Genomic DNA, 18,709 nt, shown 5'->3' on the forward strand with positions numbered 1-18,709 from the left:
ACCTCTACTTCAGACAGCCCTGCCTCATGCGATTAATTCAGTTAAGTGTATATAAATAGCTTTAGGCAAAAATGGTGTTCTAGGGAGTATAGAGAACTAAGGAAAGAAAAGAATGCACCTGTCCCAAAGTATCAGTGACCATCCCCTTTAAAAAAAAAAGATTTTATTTATTTATTTGACAGAGAGCACAAGCAGGGAGAGCAGCAGGCAGAGGGAGAGGGAGAAGCATGTTCCCGCTGAGCGGGAAGCTGGATGCGGTGCTTGATTCCAGGACCCTGGGATCAAGACCTGAGCTGAAGGCAGATGCTTAACCAGCTGAACCACCCAGGTGCCCCGATATCAGTAGACCCTTAATGGGCATTTAAACATTGTTTTTATAATGAAAACCAAACATCAGTATACCATGGAATAGAATGTTAATACAAAAAACAAAACAAAACAAAACAAAAACAAAACAAACAAACAAAAAAAGGAGATTTCAAGAAATTTTGAGCCTGTACTTGGATACCACTGCAAAGCCCTGGGTTGACTCACTGTGCTTTCTGTCATTGGAATACTTGAGGGAAACAGAGCAGCCTGTTTTACAGACTGTCAGTTACTGCAGCTTTGGGACAGTGATAACCATAATAATAAATCTGAGTGCGGATGACCACGCCCTTTCCTCATCAGTGAAGGCAGTGGCCCTGAGGCAGAAGTTATCTTTCCCCACCGACCCATTAATTGAAATCATTAGCCCTCTTTGTGTCCTTCACTTCTGTCACAGTAGAAGAGCCCCAGGCAGCTTCTCCAGGGCTGTGCTCTGGCTCCCATTCCCTTCACCACTCTGCAGGAACCTTACTGTGTGTTTCTGACCCTTCTTTGTCCCTGGCCAGCTTTCCTCTGTGGCTCCTTGGATTACAGTTGTCTCTCTTGCCCTGCTCAGGCTCACCATTCCTTCAGCTTTCTGGTTACCTGTCCACTTGAGAGGCACACCACTCTGGTAAAGGGGCCTCTGGTAACACAGCCTAGGAATATATATTTTTTTCCAGGACTTATTTTTGTTCTCTTTACATGTGACAGCATTCACCACTCCTTTCTGAGATGCTTTCCTCTCTTAACCTTCTGTGACACAGGTCTCTCTTGCGTTCTCCCCCCTGCCTTTCTCTGGCTCTTCCTCCTTTTCACCCCGTATATTGGCGTTTCCCAGTTTTACCTTCAGCTTGCTCTCTATTTTCTCCGCACCATTTAGGCCAGTCCTAGAGCTCGTCTGCCATGACAAGGTGATGACTTCCAAAGCTGCAGCTTTAACTCCTCACTCTCCTGAGTTTCAGACCTGTTCTGAACATTTCTATCTGAATATTCCATAAGCAACTAAAACCTAGCATTTCTCAAACTGAACTTACTGCATCCCTCTCTCTGGCCCTCCCTTAAACATAGTCCTCTTTGTACTTCCCACCTCAATATCATCTCCAGATATTGAAATGGCAGGCATTCTTTCTTTCTTTCTTTTTTTTTTTTAAGATTTTGTTTATTTGACACAGAGAGAGAGATCACAAGCAGGCAGAGAGGCAGGCAGAGAGAGAGGAGAAGCAGGCTCCCTGCCAAGCAGAGAGCCCTATGTGGGGCTTGATCCCAGGACCCTGAGATCATGACCTGAGCTGAAGGCAGAGGCTTTAACCCACTGAGCCACCCAGGCGCCTCGAAATGGCAAGCAATCTTAATTCTTATTTACTTAGTCTTATCAATTCTACCCCAGTAACCCCTTTCTCTGTAGATACTGTTAGGACCATAGTGCAGGCCTTTATAATTTTCATGCCTGGATTACAGAACAACATTTAAAGTGATCTTTGAGACCTATCTCTAGTTTTGCTCCTTTTAAAGTCATTATTGACACTGGCACCAGCAATTTCCTAAATTGTAAGCTGCTCATGTCACTCTCCTACTTAAAAACCCTTAACAGCTTCCAATGGTGTTGGTTTAAAACCCACGGCATATAAAGCCTTGCCTGCTCTGACCTCCTACTGCCTCCCAAGCCTCCACTCTTACCCCCTGTGCCTCCACACTATCCTGCGTATGCATCTATCCCAGCACCTATTACACTGAATTGCTCCTCTCTCTTGCTTCCCTGAAAATTCCACAGGTATAAGATTTGTGTTTTATCAAAGAACCCATTATGGAAGCTGGGATTAGCAGACACTGAACACCTGCTGAATAAATCATTATGCTAGATCAAAAGCAGAGAAGAATCTGGGTTTCATAATGGAATAATCCCATAGTTAGCCGTATGGCACCATTTCTCAGAGATTACAATATCAGCAAAGTTTGATCCTCAGAGATCTGGAGACTAAATTTCAGTCTACACATAGGCCACCCTTTCTCCCGGTGTATTCTGTTACACTTAGGACTCCAAGTTTATTACAAGGACCTGTAATAAGGTCCAGAGAATATTATAGTTTGGAGAAAAAAAATACTAAAATGTATTAGTTTTAATTAACCTTGGAAAGCAGAATGTGAAGAGCAGCTATACAACTTCCTGAGTAAAGAGGATATGGACCATGCTTCTCATGTCCTTGAAGAAATCCCTGGAATAATTTCACTTAGACCTTTCTGCTACTAAATAACATTGTGTACTCTGAGGGCCCATGGATGAAGATATTGTGACCTTCTTCCCTAGGATACCCTCCAGTCAGGTCCAGCTCTAAAACTGTGATCAAGTAGGAGTTTGGAGAGTTGCTATGAAGATCCTATTTCCCAGCTTTCTCCTTTGGGACTTTTTTCAGCTTGTGATTAGCTTGATTGGCCTTCAAAGGTGGTTCTAGAAGGTACCACTTGAAGGCATGCTTAAAGCTCTAAAGTCTTCTCTCCTTAATAGGGGTTATCAGCTCGGATATCAGCACCTTGGAACCCAGGAGGATGAGACAAGTGCAGCCAGGAAGACTTAAGTGCAGCTACCAGTCCAGCCAAAAATGGGAAGGGCAGCACAGGTCTTAGCAGGGAGACCTCCAGAGACAGGATACCGGAGGTAAAACTTGAAAGAAGAGAGAGAGGTAAAGCCACTCGGTTTTTCCTAGAACAGGAGAGTAGTCCGGGCTGAAGGGACATGTACACCTTAACAAGCATCTTGAACTTGCCTATTTTGACAGATTCCAGAATCATTTAGGCACTTTGCTGGGCAGCTATTCTCAGTGCTAGAAGTACAGCAGGTGAAGTTCATATGGCACTAAATAAATTAGCATTGATGATTATAGACATTCTTAAATAAGATAACATTGTGCTTTATCCAGCCTCCCAGATTATTTCGGTTTTCCGTTAGTGATCAGGGAGGGATGTGCAAGATGTGGATACTTATGTATCTGCCTCCATCTCTTTCCCCAATTTTGAGGCCATATCAACATGTACTTAAAAGGGAGGTGAAGATTAAGAACGCTCTATAACTTTCTTAACCATGATCTTAAATTTAAATTTCTTTAGAAAATCAACACTTAAGTGACTTCTCCTAATAGAAGAGTCAGTCCCACCTACTGGTAGGTGGGAGCTCAGAGGAGACTTTATCCTCTGTGGTTCTTAAGGGACAACACAGGACATGGTAGCAGTGGGTAGAGTTCCTCCTTCCTAAGCCTATCAGACATTCCTTAAAGGCTTAAGAAAACTAAAGAATAGCTTATTAAAATGTCTCACTATGACAGGAAAAAAGCAGTTAATTTTAACAATAAAACTGAACACTTACAAGCAAAGGCCAAAATAAACAGGCTATTAATCGATCAAGTCTCAGTATATATAAAATTATGAAAAAGAAAATAACAGTAACTTCAAATCCAGTGATGACAATGTATGGTTCAGGGGCTTGTCCAATGATAAAAAAGGTCATGGATGTCACACTTAGCGCCTGTAAGGATTAGAAAAAACATGATTTGGTCAACCATTACTGAATGCAAGTTTAAGCTGTAAAAATGATCATTTCTAAAGTAACTAAATAAATGGGTTTAGGCCACATATACACACACCTAAAAGAGGAATTACTACAATGTATGGATATTCACCACCCAATCGATGAATGTGGGTTCCTATTGGAGGTCATTCCTCAACATCTCACACGTAAATAGCCATTTGCAATCTCTATCTGAATACCTATAGGAATCTCAAATTCACCATATCCAAAACTGAACTCGTCTTGCCCATTCCTCCTGTATGCATTATCTTAACTGGTGATACTACCATCTATCTTATCACCCACCCCAGAAACCTATTATCAGTGCTCCTAATACTCCCCACAATTGATCAATTGTCAGGTCCTGCTGATCTAATGCTAACCATCTTGGGAAACCACTCCCTCCTCTTCGTCCCTACAGCTACTGACCTTCAGAATTTCCCCTGAACTACCATGACAAAGGTATTATAGTATAATATCTAAAATGCAAATGCACTTCTCAGTGGCTTCCTGTGGTCTTTAGAATAGAGCCTACCTCTCACAGGATAAGTCCAATGTTTAATTCTCAAATTGAACTTCTGATCCTCCTCCTACAGTCGCCTTCCCACAGGCTTTCAGTGGATGGCAACTCCACCCTTCCAGTGCTTAGGCCAAAGACTTTGGAGTTATCCTGACTCCTCTCTTTTTCTTACATCATACCTGGCTCATCAGGAAATCATATTGGGGCTACTTTCAAACTATATCCCAAATATGATCACTTCCTGTAGCATACTGTGCCAACACCCTGGTCCGAGCCGCTATCCTCATTGTCCAGATTACTGCAATAGCTCTAACTGGTCTCTTGGTTCTACCCTTACCATTGCAGCAATACCCTCCTGTCTCTCTGACCAATCCATTGTCAACATAGCAGCTGGTCTATTTTTTTTTTAAATGTTAGTCAGATCATATACTACCTTACTCAAAGCCTTCCTCATCTATCACTGTGTCCCCAGTCACTCCACTCCTGCCATACTGCTTTCCTTGCTTTTTCTTGAACCCTTCAGGTACATTCCTGTCATAGGGCCACTGTAATGGATGTTCCTTTTTTAAACCCTTCTCCTCCAGATATTCTCATAACTAACTCCCTAGCCTCACTCAACTCTTTGCTAAATTATCATCTCAACAAGGCCTAACCTGACCACTCTATTACTGGACCCTGCAACCTTCCTCTCCTTACACTCCTTTCCCTGGCTTTTTTTCCTGTTTCATAGCACGTACAACTTTTTACAATACTGCATCATTTATTTACTGTGTTTACTATTTGTCTCCACTGCCTTCCCAACCCAATATGTAACCTCCATGAGGACTAGGGATCTTTGCTTTGTTCACTGATATCTCCTCAGAGCCTAGAACAGTGCCTGGAACATGGTAAGCTTTCAATAAGTATTTCTTGAATGAAAAAAAAAAAAATAAGGCAACACCTATCTTGTTAAAACTTGCTGCAAAAATCATGCTGGTTTTTTTTTTTTTTCCCCCTCATGTCTTTGCTCATGGCAGCTCATGGCTGCCCCTCAGACCCTACTCCTGTTCCTCTAGGAAGTTTCCGGATACCTCTCCTTCTCTTGTGCTTGGTTAAATGTCTCACTCCTTGGCCTATCCCCATCTTATCATGTATTTTATAGCTATCTGCTCATAGGTCTGTCTCTTTGACTAACCTGAAGAACTCCATGAGTCAGGGACTTCTGTCTTGGTTGTCTTTGTTGTTCCAAGGCCTAAGTCAGGTCTTATAATACAGCTAAATACTCTAAGTGTTTGTTGAGGGAATTGATATGTCTGAAATGAAACCTTTCTCACAAGATCTTATTCCTCCTCCAGTGTTCTTCCAGAGCTTTCAGTACTAGGGATAAAACTCTAGACCTGCAAGTCACTTCTTCTCTGATTACTCCTAACCCAAAGTAATCTCTGTCCTTTGAATTCCAGAGTAGTTTCCTAAACCTCTCATATACACTTTGACTTCTATTAATTTCTCAGAATCACACACTTTTGGTGTGGGAGGGACCTTGTATGCAGTTTGTTCTACCCACTCACCCGAATTACAGCATCCTCCCTAGGTGCTTATCTGTGCATTTTACCTTTGCTGTTTGGGAATGTACTGCCTTCCCAAGTGATGTGGCCACTTAATTTGGGAAACTTTCCCAATAGAAAATTCTTCCTCATATTAAGTGGAACTCTTTGCCTGTAGCTTTTAACTATTTCTATCCCCTCCCCTTTAGGGATCACGTCTTTAAAATTTAAAAATTCCCTCCCCCTAGTTCCTTCAACATACTCTCCTGTGACAGTCTCCACTTCTCTAACTAGCCAGGGCACCTCCCTCAAATGATGGCTCATTCCCTCCAGACCTCGTGCAGAACTAACTGCAGTGCGCCCGGCATGCCTGACACCCCAAAGCCGGCAGCCCCGCTGTCATGTGTGGGGTACAAGCGCAGCTGCCGGGCCTGCTAACCTGGGTATCTGGTGTGCAGGTCCAAGTGGGGGCCACTCATGCAGACGCGCTTCCTTGGCTTTAAGAATGTGTCTGTGAACCCCTGAAGGGCAGGACAGTGCCTTCTTTTTCTCCTTCTGTCCCCAGGGTGCCCCGTGAACCGCCTTGCCTCTGGGGAGGCCTAGGCTGAAAGAGAAGGTAGGGGATTCCTCTTTATCCTTGAGAGCCATCCCCCGCTGCCCCTGAGCACGCCCCAATACCACCCTCACTCGCCCCAATACCGCCCCCACTCGTGGCCCGGCCTCACCAGCCTTAGGATCTTCACGTGGCCTTTTACGCTGAAGCAGAAGGGGCGATGCTTCGGCTTCAGGGTGGGCATCATGTCTGCAGACTTGCAGCAGCACCACTTCTCCCCCTCATCCCCTCTCCTCGCCGCACAGCTCTGCCAGGCCTCGAGCGGCGACAGCAACCGCCAAAAGGGCTGTGAACCACCCTCCTAGGATTCCCGCCCTTGCGTGCGCATGCGCACGTCTGGGGGGCGCTCGTGCGCATGCGCCTCACTGGGGCTGAGCAGCTCTGACTTTGCCGCCTTCTGGGGTTCGCCTGCTGCATTTCTGTGGACCTAGAGGGGTCGTGTGGTGGGGGGGCACCTCACAGGCAGGCGGGCCTTTCTTAGCGCTGCCCTGCTCTGCTCCGCCGGACACAAACAACTGCTCTCCAGCTCTAGGTAAGGGCTTTCCAGTCAGGTAGCGCTTCTGGAGAGCGGTGCAGGGAGGGACTGGGAGTGATCAGGAATGGCTGCAGAGTTACCCCGGACTATGAGCATCTCAAATACCAACTCCCTAGGGAAGCTTTCCCGTGGTCACCCCGTCTAGAACAGCCACCATCACCCTCTTCACAGCACTTATCAGTACCCAATATATTTTACTATAAATTGCACAAAAGCCAGGACCTGCCCGTGTATACTTCTCTCCCTGCAGGGTTCCCAGGGTCTGGCACATAGTAGATTTAAATTATGTGCTGTCTGAATCAACAGCCTGGGCCTCATTCCCTGCCCTTGCCCCCAGGGTATCACAGTCTGAACTAACAGCCTCATCCCAAATCAGAAAAACGTTGAACTTAATCTTGAAGAGGGCGTGTTTATGGCAGATAATACCGGGTCCGTGGCAGATAATATAGAAAGCACCAGATGGGGTGTGGCTTTCTGGTAGCAGATCCAGAGACTGAGCGAGCCCTCTTGCAAATGACTTCCTCTCCTCTGTCCTAGAGGACACTGCTAGCACCTTGCACTCCTGAGAGAGGAAGGAAGCCCCTCCACCCAAGCTGTAGAATGGGCATGCCCACACCGTTTCTAGTGCAGCTTTTTAGGTTTCAGGGCCTGGGCCTGTTGAATTATATAGACCCCATCTACCTCACTCCTGGGCCGAATTTTTGCTACCTGACTACAGATGAAATTTGTAGGCTTCCTTCCCACCCCCAGCTGTCTGTTCAGATGGAATATTGGTTGCACCTTTGTTAAAAGATAAACTGAGATGTATTAAACATCCTAAGAGTTTGGGCAAGAATTGATTTGATTTGGGCAGCATCCAATCTAGCAGATAGAAAGGAGCTCCAAGGAGCTATACAAAATGAAAACCTTTTATAGGCAAAAGGAAGCAGGAACAAGGAAATAACACTGGCAAAGAAGCTGGGTGTTTGTTGCAAGGTTAGTTTGCTTTAGGTGTTGGCCAAAGTCTATAAAGCAGATTACCTAACTAGTATTGATCACCTAGGCTATTCCTTAAGGACTGGCCTAATGTTCCATTTCTAGAAGAGCCAAAATAATTAAGTCTTGGTTTGGTGAAGTGGGGTTTAGCATAAGCAACTCCATTTTGGGCCCTTGTGGTTTTTTCTGTGGTTTTGTTTTGTTTCGTTGTTGCTGTTGTAACACTTTCTCGAGGCATCTAGTATATTTATAGTCTAGACCCTGGTTATGTTCAAGTGCAGAGGAAAGAGTGCAGGCTGTGAGGCAAGATAGATGGCTTGAATTCCAGCTTCGCCCCTTAATGAATGCTAAAAAAGACTTAAATTTCCGAGGATCAGCTCAGCGAGGATTATGGGAGTGACAATATCCACTTGCAGGACTGTTGGGAAGAATAAATGACATCCTAAGTGTGTGTCAGGTGTCTGGATACAACACGTGCTCAATTAAGTAATCTCCAATAATTAATTCACCAACCAGTTGAGGGTATTGTTGGCCACCCATCCCCCAAGCCTTGCCAAGTCGGGGTTCATTCCGCCAGCGTCCCGTTAGCGGGAAGATTTCTTGGCTGCAACCTGCTCAGGTCCCGCCTTGAAGTGTTTTCCCTCTCGGAGAGCGGGTGAAAAGCGACCGGGTCTCTTTAAGAGCCCGGTCCCAGCAGGCGCCCCGGCGGCCAGCGTGGGGATGGAGGCGGTGCGCTACGCTGGCGCAGACTCGCGCAGGAAGGAAGCCGCGCGGTCGGATCCGGCTGCCGGGATATGCTGCTGCGGCCGCTGCGGAGCTGGGCAGCCCGGGCGCTGCGGCGCGAGGGGCCTGGAAGCCCCGCCCCGGGCCAGGGGACGCGGGGGGCGCAGCACCCGGCCTGGCTTCGCGGTAACACGTCTCTCTGTTCCATCTTTGGCGGCCCGCGCCTGGCGCTCCGTGGCCGCCGGTCTCACTCCCCGCCCTCCATTCCGCCTGAACCCAAAGCTACTCCTAGGCGCCGGGATTTTGTCCTGGCGGCTGCCGGGCGGTGGAGGGGCGAGGGCGGTCATCGCCAGCGGGCCGCGAGCGGGTGGGGCCGTGGAGATCCCTCTAGAGAGAAGTAAGACCCTCCCACCCCTGTACGCGGGGGCTGCTCCTGTCCCGGTCCCGCTCCAGGTCCGATTCTCGTGGCCTTGGGGGAGCCAGAGGCCTGGAGATGCAGCTAACCAGTCCCCAGCGCGGGGTGGGTGCTTTAGTCCTCGAAGCCTTCCTGCTCCCACTGGGAGTGGAAACTTCCCATTTCGGAAACCTCCAGCGGAATAGCTACGTTACAGCGTTCTTTGGCCTCGGGCTGTTGGGTGGCACCTCAGAACCACCTGTGCCCGCTGCCCCCAGTGGAGGGCCCCCTTGCTTCCCTCATCTGTGAGGATCATAAATATGAAATGTGTGAAAAATGGAAAGTGTGATATACTAAGTGAAAAAAAGCCGAGTACAGGTGGGGCCCAGAGGTGCCAACTGGACCCAGGCAGCAGCTGCACAGTGTCATGTGGAGGTAGACAGCAGTGGCGGGTTTGCCTCCACCCACCCTCGGAGGGTCTCCATTGTCATTGGAAGACATTTTTAGGCCAGGGAGTAAGTGTAAACATTACTGTTTTTGTGGTGGTTTCCAAAATTAGGAGAAAGAGTGAATTACTTAAAACTGACCTTAAAAATTGATTTTGTTTCTTTTGTAGATAAAGATAGAGAAAACGAAAAAGAGAAAAAATCAGTGGTAAGTCTTTTATGTGCACTCCCTAGTGTAGTGTGTGTGTGTGTGTGTGTGTGTAATAGAGTGGGAGGATTATATATTCTGAGAGAGAAGGGGAGAGCTGAGGGCAGTGAAGGAATGTGTGCACATAGTAAAAGACAAAAATATGAGGATCTCCAGGGATGAGGAAGTCTGTCTCCACCGCCGGACCTCAGACCCCCTGCCCAGAGGCCGCCTGTCCCCAGGTGCTGGTATGTCCTTATCAAGAGTCTGCACCGTTGGGAACATACATGTATTCAAAGCCTTTAGGTGGGTTTGGACTGTCAGCTTGACGAATTATTACAAAAGGATTTGAAAAATGCTCCTCAAAGGGAAGGTTGGTTTTGCCCTGGGTTAATGGGTGGCTGCCTGGCTTTGAGACAAGGTCTGCTTGCTGCCGCCCCCTGCCGTCCAGTGTTGAGACTAGTGGGTGGGTGGGGGTATCAGAGAGAATCCATGGGGGTCCACAGACATGGCTTCAGCCATTGTAGTGACTTTGAGATGCCAGCTGTGGAGTGGGCCTGGGGCTGGTGTGAGGTTGAAGGTTAAAGAGGGCCAAACTAGATATGTTCATGGGGATGTTGGAGGCTTTAGCTGGCTGGGGTGGGGAATAACATTTTGGTCACTGTCAGTCCAGAGGCTCAGTTCCTTGAGGAAGCTAGAAGTTGGTGGATTGGTAGCTTCTGTGGCTCGGAAGGCAGTGGTTTGTCGGGTGGTGGCAGGACTACCTTGGCTGAGATCTGCAGAGGGCAGAAAGGGTGGGCAAGCCCCTGGGGTATTGGGGGGAGATGGAGAGGGCCTAGGAAGGAGTCAAGTCACACGGAGAGCATTGGTGATTGAAACACTTGAGCTTTATGGAAGTGTGTTGAAATGAGAGGTGGAGTGGGTTCTAAAGGTGGGTACCGCAGGAGAAGGGGTATTATGTTGCACTGGCTGGGAATTGAGGCATTGCTGTGCTAATTATCAAGCTAGCACTTATGTGAGCCAGGCCTGTCCTGGGTGCTTTCAGACACATAGTAGGTCCATCAGAAGTGGTATGGAGTGTGCACTTAGGCCCAAGGCTACTCTTAAGCATTCAAATCTTCTGAGTTCTTGGGGACCAAATAGCCCCTGTTATTAGTGAGTCCCTATTCTGATGGGGGAGATGGCAATAAATAGGACCGTGGTGGACCCAGAACAGCAGTGAATCTGGGGGCTGTTGAGTAGAGGACAGGGCCTCCAGAGGACAGTGACTGAGGGGAGCCTTGGGGAGCTTTGAAGCCTCCTGGGAGATGAAGGAAAAGGGGAGGCAGGAGTGTTGGAGCAGAGGGAGCTGCAAATGTGAGTCAGAAGGAGGAGAACCTGCAGGCTGAGGATTGGGCCGGTCCCCAGAGAGCTGGTGAGGAGGGCCTGGAGATAGGTCCCAAATCCTAGAGCCACTGAAAGACTTGACTGGGTGTGATCTGGTTTGCCTCTCAGGAAGAGGTGGTGGTGAACTGCGGGTGGGGTTGAGGGGCACTGGCGGGCCAGACTGAAGGCACAGAGGCCACTGGGGAGGCTGTTCCAGCCACGTGGGGGTAGAGGCCTTAACTGGGGGCCAGGGGGACAAGCCAGGTTCTGCAGATGAGTGGGAAGCAGGGCCTGGAGCAGTTGCTGAGTTGCTGGGCCGGAGACACCCAGGGTGTTGAGGGGTGGATGGTGCAACCTTCCCTGAGGACTGGAACAGGAAGAGGAACCGTATATGGGAGTTGGGAGGTGACAATTGAGGTACCCAGGGGACGACACACGAGACAGGATGGTTAGGGAATGTCTGTGCGGAGCGAAGTCAGTCACCACCGTGGAATAGGAACAGGAACTTCTAGAAGAAGGTCTTATCTAAACAACGTTTTCCTATAGTGAACAGGAAAGAGACAGTCTATGCAGAACAGTGTTAGGTTGAGCTCTTCTTCATTTTCTAGGAAGACAAAAAGTTGTTTCCTTTAAAGAGCAGCAACAAAACATCAAATCCTTTAGGGCCCTGATAGGATCTGCCTTTTGTGCACTCTGTTAGGCTCATTTTGTGGTTTTGCATCCCAAGGGAGTGAACTGGCGGGGACCCGGAATTGGAGGGGGACCTGGCATCTGTCAAAAGTGTGATTGGTCTCCTGGATACCTGTTAGGATCAAGAAGGAGGGAAACCTTCACAGCTGATGGGCAGAGTTTCTAGTAGGGGGAATAAAGTGAGATGGCCCCAGAGTGTGGGTTCAAACTGTCCTCTCTCCTTTATTCCTTCCTATAAGCCTCATTTTTCTCTTCTGTGAAAGTCTTGTGACCCCCTGCTAAGCTGGCAGAGTTGAATATGGTACTGGTGCACGTTACCCATCTCATGGCACCCTTAGCAAGGTGCTCAAGCAAGTTCTCTCCTTCCGGATACTTTCTAGTCCATGTTTTTCTCTGTAAAGCAGTGAGTGGGGTACTACAGAACATACACGTTTCCCAGCCTCAAATCCGTTGGGCTCTGGTTAAGGAGGCAGAACACTTGGGCTTAAAATCTAATAGTTTGAGGGGTGGAGCTAGGGAAGGGGAGAGCTGGGTGGGCAGTGAGTCCAGGAGCCGACATAAGGGAGGGTCTGTCCTGGAAGTTGGTGGCCCAGTGGCCATCAGTGGTGGGCTTGGAGCTGAGGGTCGGTTTGTTACTGCTCATGGCGGGACCCTGGAAATGTGTGCACATTGAAGTCTTGGACTGAATCATTTATGCTGTTCACCTGAGCCTTTCCCTAAAAATTCTTCCCTGATACTCCCCTGGGTGCACGATTTTTGGTTCCAATGTGGATTTGTCTTTTGTTAGATCTGCGTTGAGGGCAACATTGCAAGCGGGAAGACGACGTGCCTGGAGTTCTTCTCCAACACAACGGACATGGAGGTATGGCCTCCATACTGGGTTCAAGAGAACCTATAAAAGCTATGGGATTTATTTCCCATAGAAATAAAATGCGAGCCACATGTGTAATGTGATATTTCTAACAGTTTTGCTAAAAAACAACAACAACAACAACAACAAAAAAACCCGGAAAAGAATATTTAATTTGACATAATATATTCTAAATGCTATCATGTCAACATTTAATCCATATAAATACCATCAATGAGCTATTTTGCATTCTGTTTTTCACACTGAGTCTTCGAAATCTGGAATGTAGTTTATACATATGGTATATCTCAATTTGGACCAGTCATATTGGAAGTTTGTAAGAGCCACACGTGGCTCATGGCCACCGTGTTGGGCAGTGCAGGTATAGACTCCCCTGTGGTCTGGTTAAGAGGGGTCCACAGACTGTTGAGAGTGGCTGGAATATGATAGTGTTACGTCTGAGATACCTGTGTCCATGCAGGGGGACATTACCAGGGGTAGCCCGTTAACATAATCCCATTTATTTTCAGCCCAGTCACTCAGAATAACCCCACAGATACTTGAGGAAGGCCTCTACACCAAGACCCTGACTCTTCTTCCTGGAAGAGTTCAGCGGTGTAATTTTTTCTGTTTCTGTCTCTTTTTTGTTAACTCTAGTTTCTACAGTTTTCATGCGTGTAGAGGTTTTTTCTTTCATTCTTTCCCTTCCTGCTTTTTACTTCTACTAAAAATATGTATGGCTTGAGGGGTGCCTGGGTGACACAGTCTGTTAAGCATCCGACTGTCAATTTCAGCTCAGGTCCTGATCTCAGGGTCATGGGATTGAGCCCCAAGTTGGCTCCTTGCTCAGCACAGAGTCTGCTTGTCCCTATCTCTCTGCTTCTCCTTTCTCTCTCTCTCAAATAAATAAATAAAATCTTTAATACATATATATATATATATATGTGTGTGTGTGTGTGTGTGTGTGTGTGTACATATATATATATATATGGTTTGATAAAAAAAATAAATTTTCTGGGGCACCTGGGTGGCTCAGTGGGTTAAAGCCTCTGCCTTCGGCTCAGGTCATGGTCCCAGGGTCCTGGGATCGAGCGCCGCGTCAAGCTCTCTGCTCGGCAGGGAGCCTGCTTCCTCCTCTCTCTCTGTCTGCCTCTCTGCCTACTTGTGATCTCTATCTGTCAAATAAATAAATAAAATCTTTAAAAAAAAAAAAGAAAAAGAAAAGAGTTCGCAGGCCCAAGACTGCTGTCCTCAGCGGCTTGTGTGCCAGGTCGGCCCTTGTTTAGCGTGTGGGAACTTAGATTTTGGGGAGAGTTTTACCATTTCCTAACTCAGAGAAATAACTCTCTGTGCCTGAACTGTTTGTGCAAACAATACGGTTTATTCTGGATGCCTGCTTTCTTTCTGGAGGCTGGAGTTTTTCTGTGTGCCGGCCAGAGACAGCCTACATGCCCAAACTCTGATAAAAAGCCTGAGCTGCAGGGCTCAGGCCAGCTTCCCTGGTAGACGCCGCCTCACATGTGTCGTTCCTGCTTGCTGCCAGGGGAATTCAGTTCTTCTGGTGTGACTCCCCCAGAAGAGGCCCCTTGGAACCTTGTGCCTGGTCTCCCCGCAGACTTTGCTCTGTGCCTTTTCTTTGTGATTTGTTTTGTATCCTCTCCCTGTAACGAGTTGTAGCTGTGGTATCTTTGTAGGCTGTGTCCTGGGCGTTCTCCTGGTGAGTCATCACATTGGGAGGAGGCTCAGGGCTCCTGACATGCCTGTCCTGAGCGGTGGCACTCTGCACGGCACTTAGGGAGCACTTAAGTTCTCGGGTAAGACCTCGGACCCGGGGAAGAGCGACAGAAATAGTAACAATGATGAGAGTAAGCACCTGGGGAGGCTCCTACTGTATGCCAGGCACGGTGTTGAGGCTTCATTCTTTGTCTCACTGATTTTGTCCTTCTAAGGGTCCTCTCTCTGAGTAGGTATGATTACTACCTGGGCTGCAGAGCAGGAAGCGGGCTCTGTGAGGTTAAGGAATGGCCCCGGGTGGGGCAGCACAGCTGGTGTATGGTGGCGCCTGATCCCAGCCCCTGCCACTGCCTGGGCGACCACACCCTTGTTTGGTTCTGTAATTCTGAGGCCTTTGTTGGCTATGGGAAAGCCTTACTTGGCCTTTGGATCTTAGCTCAGTGCCCTCAGACCTCCCCAGCGAGGTTACCCTTGTTGGTGGAGAGTCTTCTGATCTCTCTATCCTTGTTTTGTACTACTTCTCGGGGTTTGAACATACATGATTTCTGTGATGATCTGATTAAGGTCTGCTTCTCCCAGTAAGGTGTTTTTTTTTTTTTTTAAGATTTCCTTATTTGTTTTAGAGAGAGAGTTGGAGAGAGTGTGGGCAGGAGAGTAGTGGAAGGGGCAGGGAGAGAGAGAGCGCGAGAGAGCGAGCACAGCTTGAGTAGACTCCCTGCTGAGCACACAGCCCCATGTGGGGCTCGATTCCAGGACCCCGAGATCAAGATCTGAGCCTAAACCAAGAGTCAGATGTTCATCTATCAGATTGAGCCACCCAAGTGCCCCAAGTTCAAAGTTCTGTAAAAGCAGGGACCGAGGTGGTTTTGTTCTTGCCTAGCATGGTACCTGGTACAGCAAGTTGTCAGTAAATGTGGCCTGATGGTGCCTTGGCTGGGGCACAGGTCAGGGCCGCCTGTGACCAGCCTCCGGTGGCGGCCTGAGTAGAGCAGCACATGCCACTCGGGACAGGAATAGAATGCTGAAGACCCAGAAAGTGAGGACATTTGGGAGGGTCAGGGCATGACTCACAGAGGAAGGAATACTGGAGCTGGAATTTGAAGGATGTGTAGGAGTTTTCCGTTTCATGGAAGTTGATGTGAAATCAGGTCACATGGGCATACTGGGCAGAAGGAACAGCATGAGCAAAGGCACAGAGGTGTGGGAGGTGGGAGGAGGTTACTCATCATGGCTCCCATGCATTGGTTTCCTCTGGTCTTCTGTGACCTATAGACCCTGCTCACATGTACTCTCAGGTTTCCAGATGGATCCAGGTACTTTCAAAATTTTGGCCCCAATAGCCCCATTTAAATCCTTTCCAGCACATACCTATACCCCAGAGAGGGTCTGGCACGGTTTAGGAAGTAAAATAATGCAGTGTGACTCTTAGCTGTCAACATGCCCAATTCAGAGAACAGAGGGAAAAGTGGAGGGGGAGCAAATTGACTGAGGTCTCAAGAGAGCCACCAAGTGGGGAAGCTGGCCCGAAGTGCCTCAGGTAGCTTCCCCCTTGCCTTCTCTCCCCTGTCTGCCCAGCTGGACATGGGGACAGTCAGGGCTGCGGTGGAACACACGGAGGAGAGGTTGAGAGAAGCGCCTTGCCCTTAGGGAGCTCCCGAGGGAACTGGAAAGGTGGCCTGTGTGCACACTTGCATGCAGGGACAGACACCGTTCCAAGGTCACTTTGGGAAAGCGTGTGAGAAAGCCATGTCCGGGTGGAGTCGTGGGTTCCAGGAGAGGGTTGCCCAGATTTCAGTCATCCCAGGGGCTTGTATCCCGAGGAACGGCAGACCGCTGATGTTTCCTTTTTTTGCAGGTGTTACCGGAACCAGTGCCCAAGTGGAGAAATGTCCGTGGTCATAATCCTCTGGTGGGTGTGCTGTCTCCTGTGTGAGCTGCCAGCTTCTGCCTCAGTGCTCGGGCCTGAGCCTGCGCCCTCCCTGCACAGGCCTTTTCCAGGCTCTTCCCTGGGCTGGAGGAGAAGAGGGAGGGGAAAATGGAAAACGGCCATGAGTATGAGTATGTCCTGAGGTCAACAGTCTCTGAGGCCTGGCTGGGCGTTCGCAGGTCATGGGGATCCCCTGTCAGCTGTCCGAAACTATCCCAAGTGGTCTCTCTTGGCTATGGGGGTGTCCATTTCTTGCTGCTCATTCTTCCCCTACCCTTTCCTAGAAGCAACTCATTAGGAGCGAGGTCTCCCCAGGCCTAACCCCTAGGACCTCTGTCTGTAAGTAACCAGGTTCCTTGGTAAGCCTCTGATTTGGGTTTGCACCTGGCAATGTCCAAGGACTGAATCTGGCTCACCCCGAGGCTACCTGTCTGCTTTCCCAGGTATGGACCTAGCAGCAGGGGCTGTGGTATGCTTGTGTCCCTTCCCCTGTCTGCGCCAGGCGGAAGGCTCTGCTCTGGCTGCTTCCAAGAGATGGGTTGGGTTTGAGTCCAGTAAGAGGGAGCTCAAGAAAGGAATATTGTTTCTGGGCTCTTGCCCCGTGATGGACAGATGCTTAGTTTTAGTTTTCACGTGAGGGAATTGCAGCTCAATAAGCTGTCCAAGGTCTTATTGCCGGCGAATGACAGACCTCGGTCTGACTAGAGGAACAGGGGAGCTGGTGCTGTCTCTTCATTTCCAGCAATGCTACTGACATCTTGTGTGGTTCTGTAGCCTGTGAGTTCCACTAGTGGCAATTTGGCTGACTGTTGTTTGCTAGGACATAGTGTTCTGCACTTGGTGGGTTCTTCATCATTCCTTCTCCCAGAACTTACTGCTTACCACGTGCCAGACTCTGTCCTAGGCACTCGGCAGGGAGCAACTCAGAGCTCCTGTTCCCTTGGCCTTCATAGTCCCGTGCGGGGAGGCAGAAGGCAATTTGGCGTATGATTTGGTGGGTGGCGATAGGAGCTATGAAAACATCTAAAGCAGGAAAAAGGATTTTATTTCATAAGGCAAAGACTGTTAGAGTCTTTGAATAAAGAATCCCAGAGACATGAACAGTTTCATCTCTGTGCATGTGGGAGAAGAGGGAATGCCAGTCATTCTCATTTGGGCATTAACAAAGAAGCCTCAGAAACACTCATATTCTCTGGGAACCAGGGCTGGATTATTAGGTTAGACAGGTCACAGATGTGTGTTAGGGCTCAGAGGTGACATTTTACAGGACGCAGTCCCAGTCTCAGGAGTCTGTGTCTCTGTGGTACAAGGAGTATTTCCAATGACAGTATTATAACATGAAATATATAATAGAATTAGATATTTTGAAACACATTTCCACTCTGGACAGAAGAGCGAGATTGATAGTTTTGTGAAAAGTCTCATTTCATCACTTTGTCTGAATCGGCTCTCCGATGCAGGAAGGTGTCTGTTTGCACAGCCTTCAGACAAGGAGGGTTTCTCCTAACTTGTCTCAGATTTTCTTTCACCTGTAGGTAGGAATCTGCACTTTCCTAGGCGAGCACTGGATTTCATTTGTTAGCACCAAGAGGAAAAAAACAAAAGCAAAAATGTGGAAAAGAGCAGAATTTCAGATTATTAGCAAGAGGAATGTGGAACACGGACTGTTCTATATGTACAGGCAAGAGAGACTATATGTACAGGCAAGAGAGAATGCTGGGCATGGGGCTGCTCATTTGGCTAGGATAGTTGGGGAAGGCATTTCTGCTCAGGTGACATTGGAGCACAGACTTAAACATATATCTGGAGCAAGAGTGTTCCGTTAGAAGGCACAGCAAATGCAAAGGCCCTGAGGTGGGTTTGTGTTTGGGTGTTTGGAGGAACACTGAGGAGGCTCCTGTGGTTGGAAGCACATTGAGTCAGAGGGAGGATGGTATAGGACAAGGGAAGGTGGAAGTGATTTCCTAGGGCCCTGTGGGCCTTGATAACAGCTTTGGATTTCATTCTGGATGCAATAGGAAGCCACTGAAAGGTTCTGAGTAGAGGAGTGACAAGAGCTGACAAGGAGTGACAAGAGCTAAGGTTTAGCAGGTGCACATTGACCCCTGGGTGGGGAAGGGAATGCAGGGGGCTCCACAAACACTTGTTAAGCGACTGAATGAGTGGTCCTTGGGGACTTTGTATAGGCTCCTGTCACAGCTATTACTTGGTTGTCCTGTCAGTGCTCCAGTGCCTCTCTACTCTGTCCATTCTGTCCTCAGGGCCCCGACACCATGTTGGGTTCATTCCTGGCCCCACCACAGCCCCATGTGGGTTTCAC

General features: G+C 48.3%; 2 protein-coding genes across 4 annotated transcripts in view; one reads left to right on the top strand and one right to left on the bottom strand.

Annotated features, from left to right (window-relative positions):
- The window catches only part of CKLF (chemokine like factor), a 25,903-nt gene extending 19,029 nt beyond the window's left edge, over nucleotides 1-6,874 (bottom strand). Inside the window, exons 1-2 of the mRNA XM_047710200.1 lie at nucleotides 6,676-6,874; nucleotides 3,707-3,865 (exon numbers count right to left, since the gene is read on the bottom strand). Coding sequence (XP_047566156.1) covers nucleotides 3,707-3,865; nucleotides 6,676-6,750 — 234 coding nt within the window. The 5' untranslated portion in view covers nucleotides 6,751-6,874. The remainder of the gene's footprint in view (nucleotides 1-3,706; nucleotides 3,866-6,675) is intronic.
- A 1,946-nt stretch (nucleotides 6,875-8,820) lies between these two features.
- The window catches only part of TK2 (thymidine kinase 2), a 29,938-nt gene continuing 20,049 nt past the window's right edge, over nucleotides 8,821-18,709 (top strand). The window contains exons 1-4 of one of the 3 annotated variants that reach the window (XR_007123884.1): nucleotides 8,821-8,982; nucleotides 9,807-9,844; nucleotides 12,666-12,740; nucleotides 16,318-16,371. Coding sequence is in view for 2 of the 3 variants with exons in the window: in XM_047711300.1 (XP_047567256.1) it covers nucleotides 8,868-8,982; nucleotides 9,807-9,844; nucleotides 12,666-12,740; nucleotides 16,318-16,371 (282 nt within the window). In the remaining variant the exon portion in view is untranslated. The other 2 variants (XM_047711300.1, XM_047711301.1) reach the window with 2 other exon arrangements.

The sequence above is a fragment of the Lutra lutra genome, chromosome 17, assembly GCF_902655055.1.
Source record: "Lutra lutra chromosome 17, mLutLut1.2, whole genome shotgun sequence".
In the NCBI taxonomy this organism is placed as follows: Eukaryota; Metazoa; Chordata; class Mammalia; order Carnivora; family Mustelidae; genus Lutra; species Lutra lutra.